This window comes from Peromyscus leucopus, chromosome 4, assembly GCF_004664715.2.
Source record: "Peromyscus leucopus breed LL Stock chromosome 4, UCI_PerLeu_2.1, whole genome shotgun sequence".
Taxonomy (NCBI): Eukaryota; Metazoa; Chordata; class Mammalia; order Rodentia; family Cricetidae; genus Peromyscus; species Peromyscus leucopus.
Genome location: NC_051066.1, coordinates 148,572,665 through 148,589,752, shown reverse-complemented (window position 1 = coordinate 148,589,752; position 17,088 = coordinate 148,572,665). Strand labels below are relative to the sequence as shown.

Here is a 17,088-nt window from a genome sequence, read left to right as displayed (position 1 = left end):
TCATTATTCTTACCTCCTTGCAAAAGCAGTACATTTCAGGAAAACATTCAAACATTAAAGAAACGTTAAGGAGAAAGTGCCCCACTCCCTGGCCCCAGCCGCCGCAGCCCCACAGGTAGTGAGCGGCTGGTGTGTGCAGCCTGGACAATCTCAGACTCCTCACTTGAAAAACATTAAGTCATTTTGAAAATAGATAGAACATCTCAGGGTTCAAAATTCAAAAAGTTCAAATGAGTATTTAGCAGCAATCCTTCACCTCATCTGGTCCCCAAGCCACCTCGCCTGTGTCCCCAAGGCAACCAATGTAATTTTCTTGTGGATATTTGCAGAGCTGTGCTATGCATGTACAAGGAAATAGGGCATGTGTGTTTACCTTCTTTGCTTTGCATGGAAGGTAGTTATAAACACACCGTACACGTAGCTGCTGCCTTTGCTTAACAATACATCTTGAAGATGGTTCTGTATCAGTCCACAAAGAGCGCCCTCATTCTTTTATTTAATGCCTGTTATGGATATACTGAAATTTATTTCACTCGTCCCCTCCTGATGGACACGTACCCTCTTTCCAATCATTTGCTACAATGAACAGTGCTTCCACGAATAACCTCACACATGCATCATTTTCTGCCGGTATGAGTGTATCTGCAGGGTAATTTTCAGGAAGTAGAAATGCTGGGTCACAGGACACATGCATTTGGAATCTCAACAGATAATGCCTAGAGGTACCAGATTACACTCCCCACCCCCAGATTGCCGTGCCCAGGTCCCTCCTCCTCACCGACACTGCGGGTTCATTGATGACTTCTGAGCAGGGAAGTGACATGTTCAGGTTTTCATTTTAACAAGATCCCTTGGGTGGCAGCAAGTGAGCTTGGCTCAGAGACAGGAATTAGAGGCAGAGATGCGCCAGAGCCCAGGTGTCCAGCACAAAGCCCCCAAAGACAAAAGTCAGAAGCTGGTACTTGCCCAACACCTACTCGGACTCCTTAACACCTGGCTAGTTGGGAGGCTGGAGTTGATGAAGGATTGGGGGTGAGTGTGTGTTAAGATACTAAAGAGGAAGTGTGCAGTGGGTTCCTACATGGGGCAGACACTAGGCAGCCTGGAACCCCGAATCCTCCCTTAACCTACTCTCCCATAGACGTGAAGGTCAGGGCTGCCTCCCACGGAAACAGGATGAAGTGAGTTAAGAGCCATCTTCAGTAGAGGGACTGACCGATGTGTCCCAGGGTCTGGAGCAGAGCTAGAGAACCCAACCTTAGAGACTGGAGAGACGATGCAGCAATTAAGATCACTGGCTGATCTTCCAGAGGACCCAAGTTCAGTTCCCAGCACCAGATGGACACTTATCCAGTTCCAGGGGATCTGACGCCCTCTTCTGGCCTCCACAGGGACTGCATGCACATGGTGCACATACTCATGGGCAAGCATTCATACATATAAAAATAAACAAGTATTTTGGTTGTGAGCCTAGCCTTTAATGGCTGAGCCATCTCTCCAGCCCAAATAAACAAGTATTTTAAGATGATAATTCAGCTTTAACTGTGCTAAAGTTATGAGGGAAGAGAAGGAAAGAAACTTCTAAAAGTTTCAGCTGTCCATCTAAATTATGGACATGGAGCTCTGAAAATAGTCAAGGCTTTTGAAGTCTCCTGTGACTATAGGAGAGTAGGGTAAGGGGGGGAATCAGGGGTTCCATCCTGCACGATGTCTGCCCTTTGTAGGAACCCACTGAGCCCCCTTTCTCTCTCTTCAGCATCTTCAGCTCTAGTGCACACCCCTTCCCCTGTACTCATGAGCATGTGGGAATGCAGGGTGAGACCTCTTTGGTTCATTCAGATACTGATGGAGTGGTCACTACAGGTCTGGGTGTGCACTAGGCACGGGGGAGACAGCAGCAGGGTCATCCAGACTGCATTTCTGGGGCTTCTAGCAGAGAAGGAAATGCAGAAAATAAGCGCACTGACTGAAGCGGCATGTCGGGCAGCAATGGCTTCCAGCAAGGAGTGTAAAGGATTAGATGGAGATGTTGGAATTGGAGCCCAGACTCAGATGGGCAAGGACAAGGAGTGTCTGTTGTGTTCATGGATCTCTATAAGTTTGAGGCCAGCCTAAGCTATGTAGTCAAAGGCAAGAGTAAGATTATGTTTGCTTGCAGGGGGGAGGCTGGGGGGTTAGGAGGGCCAGGACTGAATCTTGGGAGTGGCAAGGACAGGCAGGTGACAGGTTAGACCATAATGCAAGTGGAGAGGCTTCCACTTTCTTAGGGGCAACCCCCAAGCTCAGAAGGGGTGTGACAGGTGAGAATCCAAAGGTCCAGTAGAACAGAAACAGTTTATTGAAAGCCAGAAAGGGGGCTCGTTTCAAGCCCGGTGGAAGAGTCCCAGTGGAATCCTTGTTTGAATCTCAACTTCTGGGTCTGAAAGGGTCCACTCTGACATTTCCCAGGATGCATTGGGTCTTCCCTCTGTACCCCAGCGTCACCACCACAGTCACCCTGGCACCACTGCCAGCCCCAGCCCGTTTCCCCAGCCAGGAATATTCTGCCGATGCGGGGCTATATTTAGCTGCTACTGCGAGGTACAGTCTGTTCTCGCTGCGCAGCTAGCAGGGAGCAGAGCCGCAACGAGGCCTGAGGGGAAGGTGTGAGGAAGGGAGGGGGAGGGGCCGCGCCATGGGGCCAAGTGCCAGAGGAGGAATTAACTTGTGTGTTTTAAAGGCCAGGCCTGCCAGCCAGCCCCCCACAGGGGCGACGGGGATGGCATTTGGAGGCTAATGAGGCGTCACACAAGCTCCAGGGCCCCCTCAGCAGCATCTGGAGGAGATAGAGGGTTGGTGAAGACAACAGCCAGGACTGGGGGCACCGGGCAGCCGTGGCCAGTTATAATTGCCAGCCCCTGTCATGATCTTGGCTAAAAATTCACACCTGTGCCAGGGATGGCCATTGGGCCTAGAAGGGACAGAACTCGGACTTGCTACACATCTGCTGTGCACTGGATCCTGGGGTCAGGGTGGTGAACCCGGCTCCTCTTCTACCCTCATAGATTTCTGCTCTGACAGAGAAACTGGAAACAGCCATCGGGGTGGAGGGGACAGGCAGGAGGCAGAGAAGGCCACTCAGGCAGTCCAAGTGATAACTGAGCACTCCATCCCAAGCCTGTAAATATCCTTATTCTGACACAAGATCAGCTGGACCTTTGCCCCGGGCTTGTCCATGGGGGTGCCCAACCCAGGATGCAAAGAAAAAGGTGTGTGGGAGTCTCTAAAACGTGAGACCTGGGGCTGAAGAGACGACTCGGTGGGTAAAGTGTTCGCCATGCAAGCTGAGGACCTGAGTTCAGATCCGCAGTAACCATGGAAAGCCAGGTGTGTGTGTGTGTGTGTGTGTGTGTGTGTGTGTGTGTGTGTGTGTGTCCTCAGCAATCTTATAGTGAGGTAAGAGGCAGAGACAGGAGAACTCCCAGAAGCTTGGGGTACAAAGCAGTGAGTGAGTGACCCTGTCTTAAGCAAGATGGAAGGCAAGAATGGACACTCAGCTGCCCTCTGCCCTCAACAGGTGCACTGTGGCAGGTGCATGCCCGCACCCCCCTCCCCCAAGCACACTTCTTAGTTACTGTGATAAAACACCATGACCAAGGCAACTCACGAAGGTTTATTTGGGCTAATGGTTCCAGACGGATAGGCTCCCCAATGGCCGAGCAGAGGCATGGCTGCAGGATCAGCTGGGAACTAACATTTCATGTCACAGTCAGAAAGGAAAGAGAGCACACTCAGAATGGTGAGACTCTTTGGAAACCTTGAAGTCCACCGTTTGTGACACACCTCCTAATTCCTCCCCAAACAGCCACCAACTGGGGACCAAGTAGTCAAATGCCTGAGACTTATGAAGAACATCTCATTCAAACACACACACACACACACACACACACACACACACACACACACACACCATGCATACACACATACACAAAAATAATTTTTAAAAAGTGAGACGTGGTCTCATCTATGCCTCAGCAACCCCAGAGCAAGTATCGTCATCTCTTTTCCTCTTGCTATGATAAAATGCCCGAAAGAAAGAAGAAGGAAGGAAGGAAGGAAGGAAGGAAGGAAGGAAGGAAGGAAGGAAGGAAGGAAGGAAGGAAGGAAGGAAGGGAAAAGGAAAGGAAAGGAAAGGAAAGAAGGAAGGAAGGAAGGAAGGAAGGAAGGAAGGAAGGAAGGAAGGAAGGAAGGAAGATGAAAAATGCTAGAAAGGGTTAATTTCCATCCACAGTCCATCACTGCAGGAAATTGAGGCAGCAGGAGCTTGAAGTGGCTGGTCTGTAACCCGAGAAGGATGAAAGCAAGCTAATGCTCCTCCTCTCCCTCTGCAGTCCAGGAATGGTCCCACCCATCATTAAGATGGGTTTTCCTAGCTCAATTAGCATAATCAAGATAATCCTCCACAGGTGTACCCAGAGACCTGCCTCCTAGGTAATTCTGGATCCTGGCAAGAAGCTATCACAGTGGATAGCTTCATTTTACAGAATGGGGAACAGACTCAGACAGACCCAAGAACTTGCCCAAAGTCAGGGTGTGTAAACAGTGGAAAGAATAACCAAGCCCTTGTCTGTCTGGCCCAAGTCGATCCTTTTTACACTCCTCATGTCCAATGCTGAGTGTTCCCAGCACATCACAGACCCTCCGCGAGCGTCAGTGAATACATGAATAAATGAATGAATAAGATCATGGGCCGAACTGGGAATTTTGTACCTCCATACGCCCTCCTCCCTGCGCACTGCCACTGAGGACATTCATCTCTCAGCATAAGGTGGCGTGGTGCCGGCATGTCACCTCACGCATCCTTTCATGTACCCTAAGTCATCCCTGGAGGCTGATGGCACTGCACGTGCACTCTCTTGTTCGGGGAACGGTGTTGAGGGGAGAGCGCTATGTGTGCGGCGCAGGCGCAGTCATCTCCTTCCTGTTTTCCAGATGTAGTTGGCTGTATCCAAGGAGGATGAACCTGCGGATTTAAAATCTGCTAATGTAGATACAGAGAGAGGGCTCGCTGTGGTGTGCCCTGTTGCCCCCCTCACGCCTCCCCTCTCCCCACTATCCCTGCTAACTATTGAGATGTGGAGTCCACTCCCGCACCCTTGAATCTGGTGGTTTGCTTTGGCCCAATAGAAAGTGATAGAAATATGTTTTGTAGATTCCATGATCCGTTCTTAAGAGGTCTTTACCTTTTTTTAAAAACATTTATCTGTGTATTCATTGTGTGTGCGCACACGTGTGTAAGCATACATGTAGAGGGTAATGTGTGTGTATGTGGGAACAGAACCCAGGTCGTCAGGCTCACAGGTGGGCTCCTTTACCTGCTGGAGCCACACTGTCAGCCCTCAGCCTTCAACTTCTGTTCTAGAACACAGTCCTGAGAGCTCGCTGAAGGATGCCAGCTTCCTGGAGGGAGAGGGAGCCCACGTGTCCCCACAGACAGAGGGACGCTGAGGTCATCTTGGTCCTCTCAGCCAAACTGACCCTCAGTTAGACACAGCTACATGAATTAGCTCAGGAACGGCTCAGCTAATCGGATTTCTCTATCAGTTACCTAAGGCTGCACCAAGATAAGCCAAACTTTGTGGATCAATGGTTTATTCTCTGTCACAGTTGTGTGGGCTAGCTGAGCAGCTCTTTCTTGGGGTCATTCGTGGAACAGCCCTTGACTGTCGGGCAGCTGAGGGCTGACACAGCTGGCAGACCTAGACCTCTCACCAAGTCCCTTTCATTCTGGGTTGCTTCAGCATGCAGGGGCCTTCGGATTCCCAGAGAAAAGACCCCAGCACTCAAGACTTTACACTCCTCAGACTTGTCCCTAAGCCAGAGCACACCACATGCCCAAGGCCATATTCAGTGAGCAGGAATTATCCAAGGTTGTGGAAACTGGGATGTGTTTTATCAGAGACTATCTCCATAGCAACTTCACACGGTGTGTGACTCCAGACAGCGTCCAGAGGCCACATGGCCCCTGTTTCCCACTCCAGGAGCCCAGAGGCTCCTGAACCACATGCTCTATGAGATATTATGTCCCCAGTCTCTCTGGAGTGGGGACAACAGAGAAACTAGCTGCATGAGGCTTCCCACCTCACCTGCTCAGATAGAGCCAGACTCCTGCTCCAGTCCCCACTCGGAGCTGGGGATAAAGAGCTTTGAGATACACGGTGGCCCTAAATCCTGCTACCAGACTGTCATTCAGTGTATCCCTAGATGTAAAGTGCCTGACTACTCAGCTCCCTGCCAGACATGGTGGCACATAGCTGTAGTCCAGCACTTGGGAGGTGGAGGCAGGAGGATCAGCAGTTCAAGGCCAACCTGAGGTACATGAGACCCTCTCTCAAAACAGCAACAGAGTCAGCTCTCTTCCTTGCTTTCCTGCCTTGGACCTCGCCTGTAAATCTGGAGGCCACTATGCCTGTCTGCCATTTGTCCTGACTCCCGGAGCTGGCACTAGCCACTTGCTTTGGCTCCGACAAGTGTTGCCCTCGTCTCTTCCCTCTCTGTGTCCCCCTCTCTCCTCTCTGGACAAGGCACTTTCCCTGCTTCTCTCCTCTATGTCTCAAGAGGTCTCCCCTCCCCAAATGTCTCTCTTCCCTAGTCTTTTCTGCTGTCCCTTCCTCCGGGTCTCTGTCTCTTTCCCAGGGTCCGTGGCTTCTCTCTCTCTCTCTCTCTCTCTCTCTCTCTCTCTCTCTCTCTCTCTCTCTCTGTGTGTGTGTGTGTGTCTGTCTGTCTGTCTGTCTGTGTCTCTGTCTATCTGTCTGTCTGTCTGTCTCTCTGTCTCTCTGTGTGTGTCTCTGTCTCTGTCTCTCTCTCTCTCTCTCTCTGTGTCTGTCTGTCTGTCTGTCTCTGTCTATCTGTCTGTCTGTCTCTCTCTCTCCTCCCTTCCTCTCCTTCCTCTTCCCTTCATGTTCTTTCCCTCCTCTCCCCACAATCACAAAAGTGGACCACCCCGAGTACTGCCTACTCTGGGCACACAATACACAGCACACACACTGGTGCGCACACAATGCACACACAAACACACACCACCCCACAGCCTCTCCTCCTGTCCCATCACCTTTACTGGAATCCAGGGACGTGGGGACATCAGGAGTTGGAGCACAGGTTTTATGGGGCGCGTCCTGGGGCTGCTGGTGCATGACTCCACCAGGTGCTCAGGCCCAGGCGCCACCTGTCACCACCTGTGCTTGGCAGGTGGGAGGGGGTGTCAGGAGAGGCTCTGAATGCCTCATCAACTCCCCCTCCTGACCAGGTTTCTTACACTGACAGGAAATGAGGCCTGGCTGTCTTCTCTGCAGAGTTAACCTTCAGCATTACCATTTCGGCTTCTGCACCATGGGCAGCTTGGAAGATGGTCTTCCCAGCCCTTCTCTGTGGCCTGGACAGAGAACCCAGGCTTGGGGTATGGGAGAGGGCTGGGGTATGGGCAGGGATGCAATGAACAGATGTGTGTGACTGCAGTCCATATGTGTGAGGCATGCACCTGTGCATGAATGGAGTATGACCCTCAGTGACTGTTGCCTATATGTTAAACACCCTGAGAAGTTGCTTGGTACCAAGTTCTGCAGGTTACTAACAAGCCAGGCAGATGCCCTGCTCAGCACATACCAGACCCTGGGGGAAACAGACCATGGTGGGACTGGCTACTCAGGGTAGATTCCCAGGGGCAGATCTGGTCCACAGGTCACCTCTCAGCAAAGCAAATGGTCTTCTGTATGTAGAAGTTTGTGCACATACGTGGCAGAGTGAGTGTTAGTCTGTAGGTGTGTAGAGGCGTGTGTGTGTGTGTGTGTGTGTGTGTGTGTGTGTGTGTGTGTGTGTATGAGAGAGACAGACAGACAAAGAGAGAGAGAGAGAGAGAGAGAGGGTGCAGAGAACTCATCTGGTATCTGTGATTGTGCACTGTGGGAATATGTGTGAGGGGTCTGTGTGCAAGTGTGCTCTGGCTGATGAGCTCTGTGGGTCCCAATGGCCAAGCGTCTTAATTTACTTTTCTATTACTGTGACAAAACATCATGACCAAGGCAGCCTATGAAAGAAAGCATTTAACCGGTCATGGTGGGTGCACACCTTTAATCCCAGCACTCAGGAGGCAGAGGCCAGCCTGGTCTGCACAGTGAGTTCCAGGCTAGCCAGGTCTACACAGAAAGACCCTGTCAAATAATCTCCACCGCAAGCATTTAATTGGGGGCTCACAGCTCCAAATGGTTAAAACCCATGACCATCATGGTAAGGACCATGGCAGCAGGTAGGCAGTTATGGTACTGAAACAGTATCTGAGAGCTCATCTGATTGACAAGCAGAGGCAGAGCTAACCTCAAATCCCACCCCCAGTAACACGCCTCCTCCAACAAGGCCACACCCCTTAATGCTTCCCCAACAGTTCCACCCACTGTGGACCGAACATGAAAATATATAGTCTTTGGGAGCCATTCTCGTTCAAACCACCACGCCACATGTGTCTTTTGCACCCATGGCTCTCCCTTGACCTTTGGTACACAGCCCAGCATGGCTGAGCCCTGCCTCGGCCTGGCCAGAGTCTGCCATCATGGCCCCATTCTCCCTCACCCACAGGTGTGATCCGGACAGCTGTACCTGACCTCGACCGTGAGAGCCAGGAACGCTATGAGGTGGTTATCCAGGCCACAGACATGGCAGGCCAGCTGGGTGGCCTCTCGGGCTCCACTACAGTCACCATCGTGGTTACTGACGTCAATGACAACCCGCCCCGCTTCCCACAGAGTAAGTGGGGTTCTGTGTATGTCTGTCTGCATGAGAGCCTACGGGTCCAGCTTCCCTTAGAGCTTCCTGCCTGGAGGGGGACCGTCACCTGGGTGCTCCTCCAAGCCTGCCTCCCACAGAGGGAAACCCCTGCCAATCTGGCTTGGCAGACAGAAAAACTGCTGTAGCCTCCCCACCTGAGAAGCCCCTGCTCCCCTTCTGGCCATTCATTTGCCCTCTTGCTGGCCCTTCAGGGCCCCCTAGCTACTGCTAGATCCCCAACCCAAGCTTGTAAAGAGGTGTTGAAGGTTCATCGGGGTCTAGATAGAAGGGGGCAGCCACTGCACCCAGGCAGAGGGACACCCATACTTAAGCCCAAGAAAGCTGATCTGAGGTCAAGGTCTCCCTCCTCCTGGAGCCTGGAGGCTAGCAGTCTGTGCCGATGCATTGGGAGGCTTGCCTCTTCTGGCACAAGTCAGGGCAGGCGGCTTCTCTGGACCAGGCCCCCACCTGCCTATCAGCCTGACTAGCGGGCCTGTCCCCGCTCAGGCCCAGCCACCACAGGGAAGCTGCAGCTGCAGCTGGCAGAGACTAAATGCCGCCGGGAGCCAGCTGATTCCTATCAGGCGAGTCATTACCCGAGGTCCACTGCTCTCATATTAGGCCCCGCCACAGGGGACTGACCCCCATAAGATAAGCGAACACAATCCCTTAGCTGAGCTCAAGCAGCCTACCACCTCAGCCATTCAGCACAGGGTGGGCCCCAGCACAGGCTACAGACAGGGGGCCGGGGCAGGCAGGCCTCAGCACTCCTGTTCCAGAAGGGAAAGCTCCTGGCTAGACAATAAACAGTACCAGGCTCCGGGCAGCAGGCTGTACATGAGGGGCAGAGCAGAGAGGAGGCCCAGCCAGAAAGGCTGCTTGACGCATTCCTCTCTCCCTCCTCTTCCTTCTATCTCCCTTCCTCCCTCCTCCCCTCCCTTTCTTCCTTCTCTTCTCTCCCTCCCTCATTTCTTTTCTGTGACTATAGAGGCCAGAAGGGCAAAAAATAGAAAAGCCCAAAGCCGGCACTGGGCCCCACCAGCAGGACCCAGAATCCCCCGTGTGCCTTTCTCAGCCGCGGCATCCTCCTTCTCCACCAGCACCAGCCACCACTCTGCCTGTCACCATCATTTCTGTGCTTTTCTGAGACTCTGCCCTCCTCTCTACCAAGCACCATAGTCTACTCCCGCCCCTTTGTGAACCTCAAATAAGTGAAACCATGTGATATACGCTGCTGTGTGCCTTTGACTTTCAAAATGACATCCCTATTCTCAGGCTGTTCCTTCTAACTGTTCCTTTTCCTTGCTGTATAGTATTCCCACATATCTGTCCTGCTGAATACTTGGTTTGTTTCTAGATGGAGCTATTGTGAACTTGGAACCTAGTTGCCCGTGTCTCTGAGTGCCCTTTTGCAAACACTTCTCTAGTATTGCTGAGAAGTGTTTCCTCATGAAGTAATGTGCTTGTCCCTTGTGCCACATCCCCACCAACACTGAGTGTAGTTAGACTCTTTAATCTTTTATTTAGTTGCTCACCGCTCCTTAACACAGCCCACTCATGAGACAGCCTCCTGTGCCTGGTGAATGAGCACCATGACTCTTGTCTCCCACAGCTCACATTCAGCCCAGAGGAGAGTTTGAGAGATGGACAGTAATACCTGCTAGAATGTTCTTGGGCGCCCCAGGAGGGGCGGGCAGAAGCAGCTGAAGATGTAGGAAGGGTCCCCAAAGGGCAAAGTGGGGAGAGAAGGTGAGAGCTGGTACAGGCAAGCCCTGAGTTGTGCCTCCTGGGCCATCCAGCAGGGAGGAACCCCAGCAGGGGTGTGACGGGCTGGCTGCAGGGCTGAGGGACTTCCCATGTCTACCCCAAGGGCAGTGGGGAGCTATCAGAGCAAGGATCCTCTCAAGGCTGCTGTGTGAGCATGAGAAAGGCAGCCAGTGCACACAAGGTCTCTCGGGCATTCGAGGCACCAACGGCAAAGCCCCAAATGTCACCTGGGCTGACCCCTGCTCAGCAGGCCACTCTTACCTTGACCTTGGTTCTGGTCAGATAGGAGGACGCCACTCGTGTGTCATCTGTCCTCTTCCGTCACCAGGCCATCATCTTTGCCAGAGAGCGCCCGCTTCAGGGTGTTCACACCTGCCATCTCCTCTAGGACCTGTTTTCCCAGCAGTCTGCTGCTTTGGGCTCATCCCCTCACCCCTTTATCAGGGAGGCTCTGTCCTCTTCCACTGTACACTGTCTGGGTCATCAGAGGTGATTCTAGGAGGTGACACAAATGCCATCAGTGTGAGATGCCCACGGCCAGTCATTTCCATGCGGTCCAGGGCACAGTTCCTCACATCTCACAGGTAGCGGCGTCCGAGTTGTCATAGTAACACTGCTGTTAGGAATGTATTCTTCCCATTTCACAGATGAGGGAACTGAAGCTCAGAGGTACAGGTCAAAACCGGCTCAGGCTGAGGAGAGCCTCAACCCTCGTGATAAACCTCTTCTGTCCCCCTTGCTGGGCAGGTGGAGAAACAGGCCTCAAGGATGGCAGGGATGTCCCCATACTGTCAACCAAGAACCCTGGGGGTGGAATGAAAGACTTCCAATCGCATGGCCTCTGCCCTTCAGAAGACAGGTCCATTGCAGTCTGAAATTCCCACCTGGCCGGGGCAGCGCCCCTGCAGACACAAATCTCCCCGGCATACCCAGGCCCCTCCTCCTCTCCCCAGCGCTGGCAGAAACCAGGGTCAACCTCCTGGCATGTCCCCCACAGAGATGTACCAGTTCAGCATACAGGAGTCAGCGCCCATCGGCACAGCTGTGGGCCGAGTGAAGGCCGAGGACTCAGATGTGGGCGAGAACACAGACATGACTTACCACCTGAGAGAAGAAAGCGGCAGTGGAGGGGATGCGTTCAAGGTCACCACGGACAGCGACACTCAGGAGGCCATCATCACAGTGCAGAAGGTGAGGCTGCTGTGGGCAGGGCGGGAAGGTCACCACGGACAGCGACACTCAGGAGGCCATCATCACAGTGCAGAAGGTGAGGCTGCTGTGGGCAGGGCGGGAAGGCAGGCAGGTGCCCGGGCCAGCCGCGGCAGCCGGGGCCTCTCGCTTCCCCCGCCTCCAGGGTTGAGGACTCGATGTCTCATTGAGAGAGGATAAGCGACCCTACCCAGGATTGCACAGCTGTCTGTGAGTTCAGATTTGAGCTCATGCTCCTAAACATCGTTATGGCCTACTTCAGCACATCCCTGGTCCTTCACAGGTCACTTCCTCTAATCCCCATGCTCCCGTCTGACAGGAAGGTCACGCCATCCGCATATTGACTAGTGAGAAAGGTCGGGAAAGAGAAAGGGGCTTCCGCTTCTGGAAGAGACAGTGTTGGGATTCGAACCCAAGCCTTTCCCCCACTACATCCAGCCGTGTGCTTTCCTGTGGCTGACCCAGAAAGCTCAGCCTGGCAGACCCAGTGCTCCTGAGAGGATGGGGAAGGAGGTCTCAGAACAAAGCAGGGACCTATCTTCCAGGGCTTGGCCATAACTGTGACGACTCAGGGTGCCAAGCCTTGAGGACTACGCCCTCGATCGTGCTCCCCGGTGGAAGGCTCGAGTCCCCTGCCCAAGTCCCCTAAGTCCACACATTGTTGCAGGCCTCTGTGTGCCCCAAGGGGTTCAGTACCCTGTCCAGGTCACTCAACTGGGACAGCCCTGTAGGAACACAAGCTCGGGGCTCTAGCTGCAGAATTCAATCAATTTTCAGTCTTTTGATCCCCATGTGCCCCAACTATGAGACTGGCCCGGGTCAGAGGCCCAGAGCAACCTAGCAGCCCACAGCACTCCATAGTTTCCTAGCAGTCCAAAGCGTCAGGATTCACCCCAGCAAGCTAGCTCTCTCTCTTCCTCAGGGATGCCTCATCCCCATGCTCTGCAGTGTGGTGGCTCCAGTAGGCGCCTGAGGTGTCTGTGGAGTCAGCAATGGCTCCAGAGCCTGGCAGAGCCCCGCCTGATGAATGGCCTGGCTGTAGAAGCCATCCTTCATTCCTAGGGCAGCGCCCAGCTGCACCCTGATGGCTCGGGCAACAAGACAGGGAAAAAAGGTAATCTGTGCTGTTAGGGAAGGGGCCCCATATGCCAGGCAGACATAGGCTTAGGGACTCCAGAAAGCCCCGCCCACATCACGTGACCATAGTAACCAAAGCTCTGCCACAGTCCCCTAGGAGCCCCCTTTACACCGGAAAGGGCTGGTCTGGGCCTCTGACAGCCAACTCTATGGTGGGCTGAGCCAACTGTGGCCAGTTGTGTGCCCCTTCTTGACAATGCCATCCCCCCCCCCGGGCCTGTCACTGACCGGCCTTCTCTGCCTCCCCCAGCGCCTGGACTTTGAGTCGCAGCAGGTGCACACGGTGGTGCTGGAAGCCCTCAACAAGTTTGTGGACCCCCGCTTCGCCGACCTGGGCACATTCCGAGACCAAGCAATCGTGCGCGTGGCCGTGACTGATGTGGACGAGCCCCCCGAGTTCCGGCCACCCTCCGGCCTCCTGGAGGTGCAGGAGGACGCGCAGGTGGGCTCCCTGGTCGGCGTGGTGACGGCGCGGGACCCCGACGCCGCCAACCGGCCCGTCCGGTGAGACCCCCGCCCGGGGCCACGCCTGCTGCCTGCTCTCCTGACATGCACAACCCCAGCAGACTGAAGGCAGAGGGGAGGGGGGGATCCTGGGAGCCAGAGAGCCCAGGAAGAAAAAAGGGGGGGGCAGTTCCAGGCAAGACAGGGACAAAGATGGAGAGCCAGCACCCAGGGAGGCAGAGGAGTCCTCTGACTGCCAGCTGGAGAGGTCCCGGCTCCTCCCTCACCAGCCCACCTCAGGCCTCAGTGGACAACCCCTCACCACGTTCAGAAGGAGCAAAATCAAGCAAAACAGGCCCCTGTTTCCTTAAGGCATCCCTTCTACAGGGCTTCTCTGTCCTTTAGGCCACGTGTTCTTTCCTCCACCGCCACCACCCTCTCTCCGTCTGTCTGTCTCTCATCCATCTATAAGTCTCGACCTTAAAATGTAGCCAGAGTTCTCACCCTGAACTCCCTAGCTGTGGTCACAGCCTGGCTCAAGCCAGCATGTCGCCTGGCTAGCCCTCCCAGTCTCTGTCCTCAACAGAAGACAGCCAGGTCTTGCTCCAGTGTGGAGCTAACCCTGGCCTCCTCTGCTCCTCGCCCTCCTCTTGAATTCAGTCAGACTTCACCTTGACCCTCAACCTGACCCTGAACGTCCCAGAAACCTCCAGGCCTTCCCCTACATGCTCCCCTCCTCTTGACTCTGTGGGTTCCAGCTCCTCTCAGCCCCTTCTCAGGGCCTATGCTGTGGCTGCCCCTGGGCCCAGGTCCCCAAATCTCTAGCCTCTCACTCCCTTTGCTCAACAGTATCCCTCTCTAAAAGCCTTCCTTGGCCCCTCCCCCAGTGCCCACCCAGCCCCAGCCCCTCCCACCCCTCCCTCCAAATTCCTCCTCCACACAGCTCACATCCCAACTTCTGATTTCCTGATGTCCCTGTTTACCGAGCCTCGTCTGCCCCCACTGAACCAGTACCCAGAGGATGGAAACCTCTACCAGCTCACTCACCACTAGGTCCTTGAGGCGTTGAGGCTCACAGCCCAGCACCCCTGCATACTCCCTTGGAGCACTGAGGCTCACGGCCCAGCACCCCTGCACACTCCCTGAACAGTAGAGAATGAAGTAGACCTGAAACAAGACAGAGAAAAGAGACGAGGAGACGAGGAGACGAGCCCTGAAAGAGAGGGACCCGGTGAAGAGCCTGGAAAGAGAAGGCTGAGGGACCTGCCAGGCAGCGAGGACAAGAGGGACTCTAGAGAGAGGGTGGATAGATCAAGAGCCAGGCTCAGACCGGGCTGAGGCAGAGGCAGGGCAGTGATGGGGGACGCTGCGGGGACTTGTGAACTACGGACTTTAGAGAGGCCTTGTTTGGAAAACTCAGACAGAAGAGAGGGGACGGTGGTTGTGGTAGACATGGGCACCGAGAAAGGGCCGGGTGGGAGGATTAGCTGGTGTCAGATGGACATGGAAGGAGGTTCTTCCCCAACTCCCTGCTACACAGTTAATGGGCCAAGCTGAGCTCTGCGGGGACCTAGGAGAAGGGAGTTTAAAGATTGTGGTGTGCAGTTCCAGACACTCTGCCATCATCCGTCTTGACAGACCTCTTAGAACTGTGCCGGGCCCAGCCTGTACAACCTTACATGCCAGTCCTAGCCAACAAGATACAAAGATTCCATCTCACTTAGCTGCCATAGTCTGTCAGACTGAGAGAAAGCCTCGGGGACATGGGAGGAATTCTTGGAACTGGCAGGAATGGACCTGAGCTGGGCTCCATTTCGGGTAGAGGAAGGTCTGTGCAGATGTCAGGAGCCTGGGGTGATAGTTTACAGGAAGGGGTAAAGGCACCAGGGCCTCCCAGGTGGGACAGGAGCTCACCTTCCAGGCTGAAGCCTCGGATTGGCCACAGCCCTTGGTCTCCCCGCCATCAGGCACAGCCTTTGGACACTGTTTGGCCTCTGGCTGGCCCCAGCCTTCTTCCGAGAGGACAGTGTCACCCGGGGTTTCTCAGAAAACTGGAGACCCCAGCAGGTTGGCTTCTTCAAGCATCACGGGGGGGGGGGGGGCAGGATGAGGGGGTGGTCAGTCGGGTCATGTTCCTGTCTGCAGTTCCCTCCTGTCCGTTCCCACTCCCTCTCCTCTTCTTTCATCCCTGCTGAAGGGACAGACTTTTGAACCAGCGCCTCTCCCTCCTTCATCTCCCTGTGCCCGGCCCCTTCCCTGGTGCTCCTCGGATGTGGAAGAGCCTGCAGGGAGCTTGAGACAGCTCCAATTTAGCACCGCAAACATTCGCTCAGCTTCCCTTGCGCGGCTCAGAGCCAGGCCTGGGGACATGCCGGGACTCAACCAAGGGCAGTTCCAGGGCACAGCTCCCTGACTGTGGGGCACAGACCTGAGAAGCAAGGCCAGTGCCGGACTGTGTGCAGCCGAGAAGGGTCTGCAAGCCACCCAAGAGTCACTGGTGCATGCGCTAAGACGGGCCCCCGTCCCTATCCGCAGTGATTAAGTGTTGATACAGGCTATGGAGAGGATGCAGTAAGAGGGTCGGGGGATTTGAGGTCGCAGGGGGTCACTTTGCATTGAGTGGTCAGACTCCCGGCGGGGGGGGGGGGGGGAGAACAGAAGGCAGGATGACATAGCCAGAGTGTGGACATGTCGGGAGGGCATTCCAAGGAGCAGGAACAGCAAGGGTCCTGAGGCGGGCGAACAGGGAGCCAATGTGCCGCTAGAGTGAAGAAATGAAATAAGTTCCCGGGAGAGCGTCTGGCACAGTGAGCCTTGGAGTGTGGCTCCAAGGAGGGAAGTGACCTGTCTGGGGACAGAGGGCCTGGTCACAGACTAGGGCGGAGCCAAGGATGCTCAGGTCTTTGCTGTTCCGCCTTCAGCATAGTGTCACACACACATGCCCACCCACAGTCACACCCAGACATGCATTCCTGCCCACAGCTCAGACAGGACACAGGGCTGTGCACATGCACATAAGGTGTGCCCACTTCCCCTTCCCTTGCCTGCCACACAGGGAGCCCTTCCCTCCCACTCACTCACTGGCTCCCAAGGCTGGAAGCCAGACAGCCAGGGCTGTCTTAACTGGCTAATGATCTCCCTATAGCGTCCCCACCTGTGGCCTGGGGTACAGCTGCCTATTCTTAGGCTCCAGCCTCTGCCATTCCCTCTAAGGAAAAAAAAAAGACTAGAGGGGCGGAGAGAAGGGTGGAAAGAATGGGAAAGAAGAGGAGGAAGAGAAATGGGGAGAGGAAAACAGGAGAGGGAGAAGGAGAGGCACTGGATCTTAGGGGCGCTGACTTCATCAAAGGATTACTCCGTTGGTGAGTCCTTAGCTAAATGGGTTGTTGGAAAACATAAACCCACATATACCCTTTTTTTTGTTTTGTTTTTGTTTGTTTGTTTTGTTTTGTTTTTTGAGACAGGGTTTCTCCGTGTAGTTTTGGTGCCTGTCCTGGATCTCACTCTGTAGACCAGGCTGGCCTCGAACTCACAGAGATCCACCTGACTCTGCCTCCCAAGTGCTGGGATTAAAGGCGTGCACCACCACTGCATGTACACTTTTAAAACTCCACTCTGCCTATTGCACATCCCTCTACAGTTTGCCACCCCACCCCACCCCACCCCACCCCCAACAGCAAATATGAAATGACCTCTCCTCAGTCCTGTCTCCTTCAGAACCCTTACCTGCATCCC

At 54.3% G+C, this 17,088-nt stretch overlaps 1 protein-coding gene across 1 annotated transcript in view; it reads left to right on the top strand.

The window, feature by feature from the left end:
• Cdh22 (cadherin 22) overlaps nucleotides 1-17,088 on the top strand; it is a 123,793-nt gene that overhangs the window by 81,284 nt on the left and 25,421 nt on the right. The window contains exons 5-7 of the mRNA XM_028868488.2: nucleotides 8,608-8,775; nucleotides 11,561-11,754; nucleotides 13,160-13,413. Of these exons, the coding sequence (XP_028724321.1) occupies nucleotides 8,608-8,775; nucleotides 11,561-11,754; nucleotides 13,160-13,413 (616 nt within the window). The remainder of the gene's footprint in view (nucleotides 1-8,607; nucleotides 8,776-11,560; nucleotides 11,755-13,159; nucleotides 13,414-17,088) is intronic.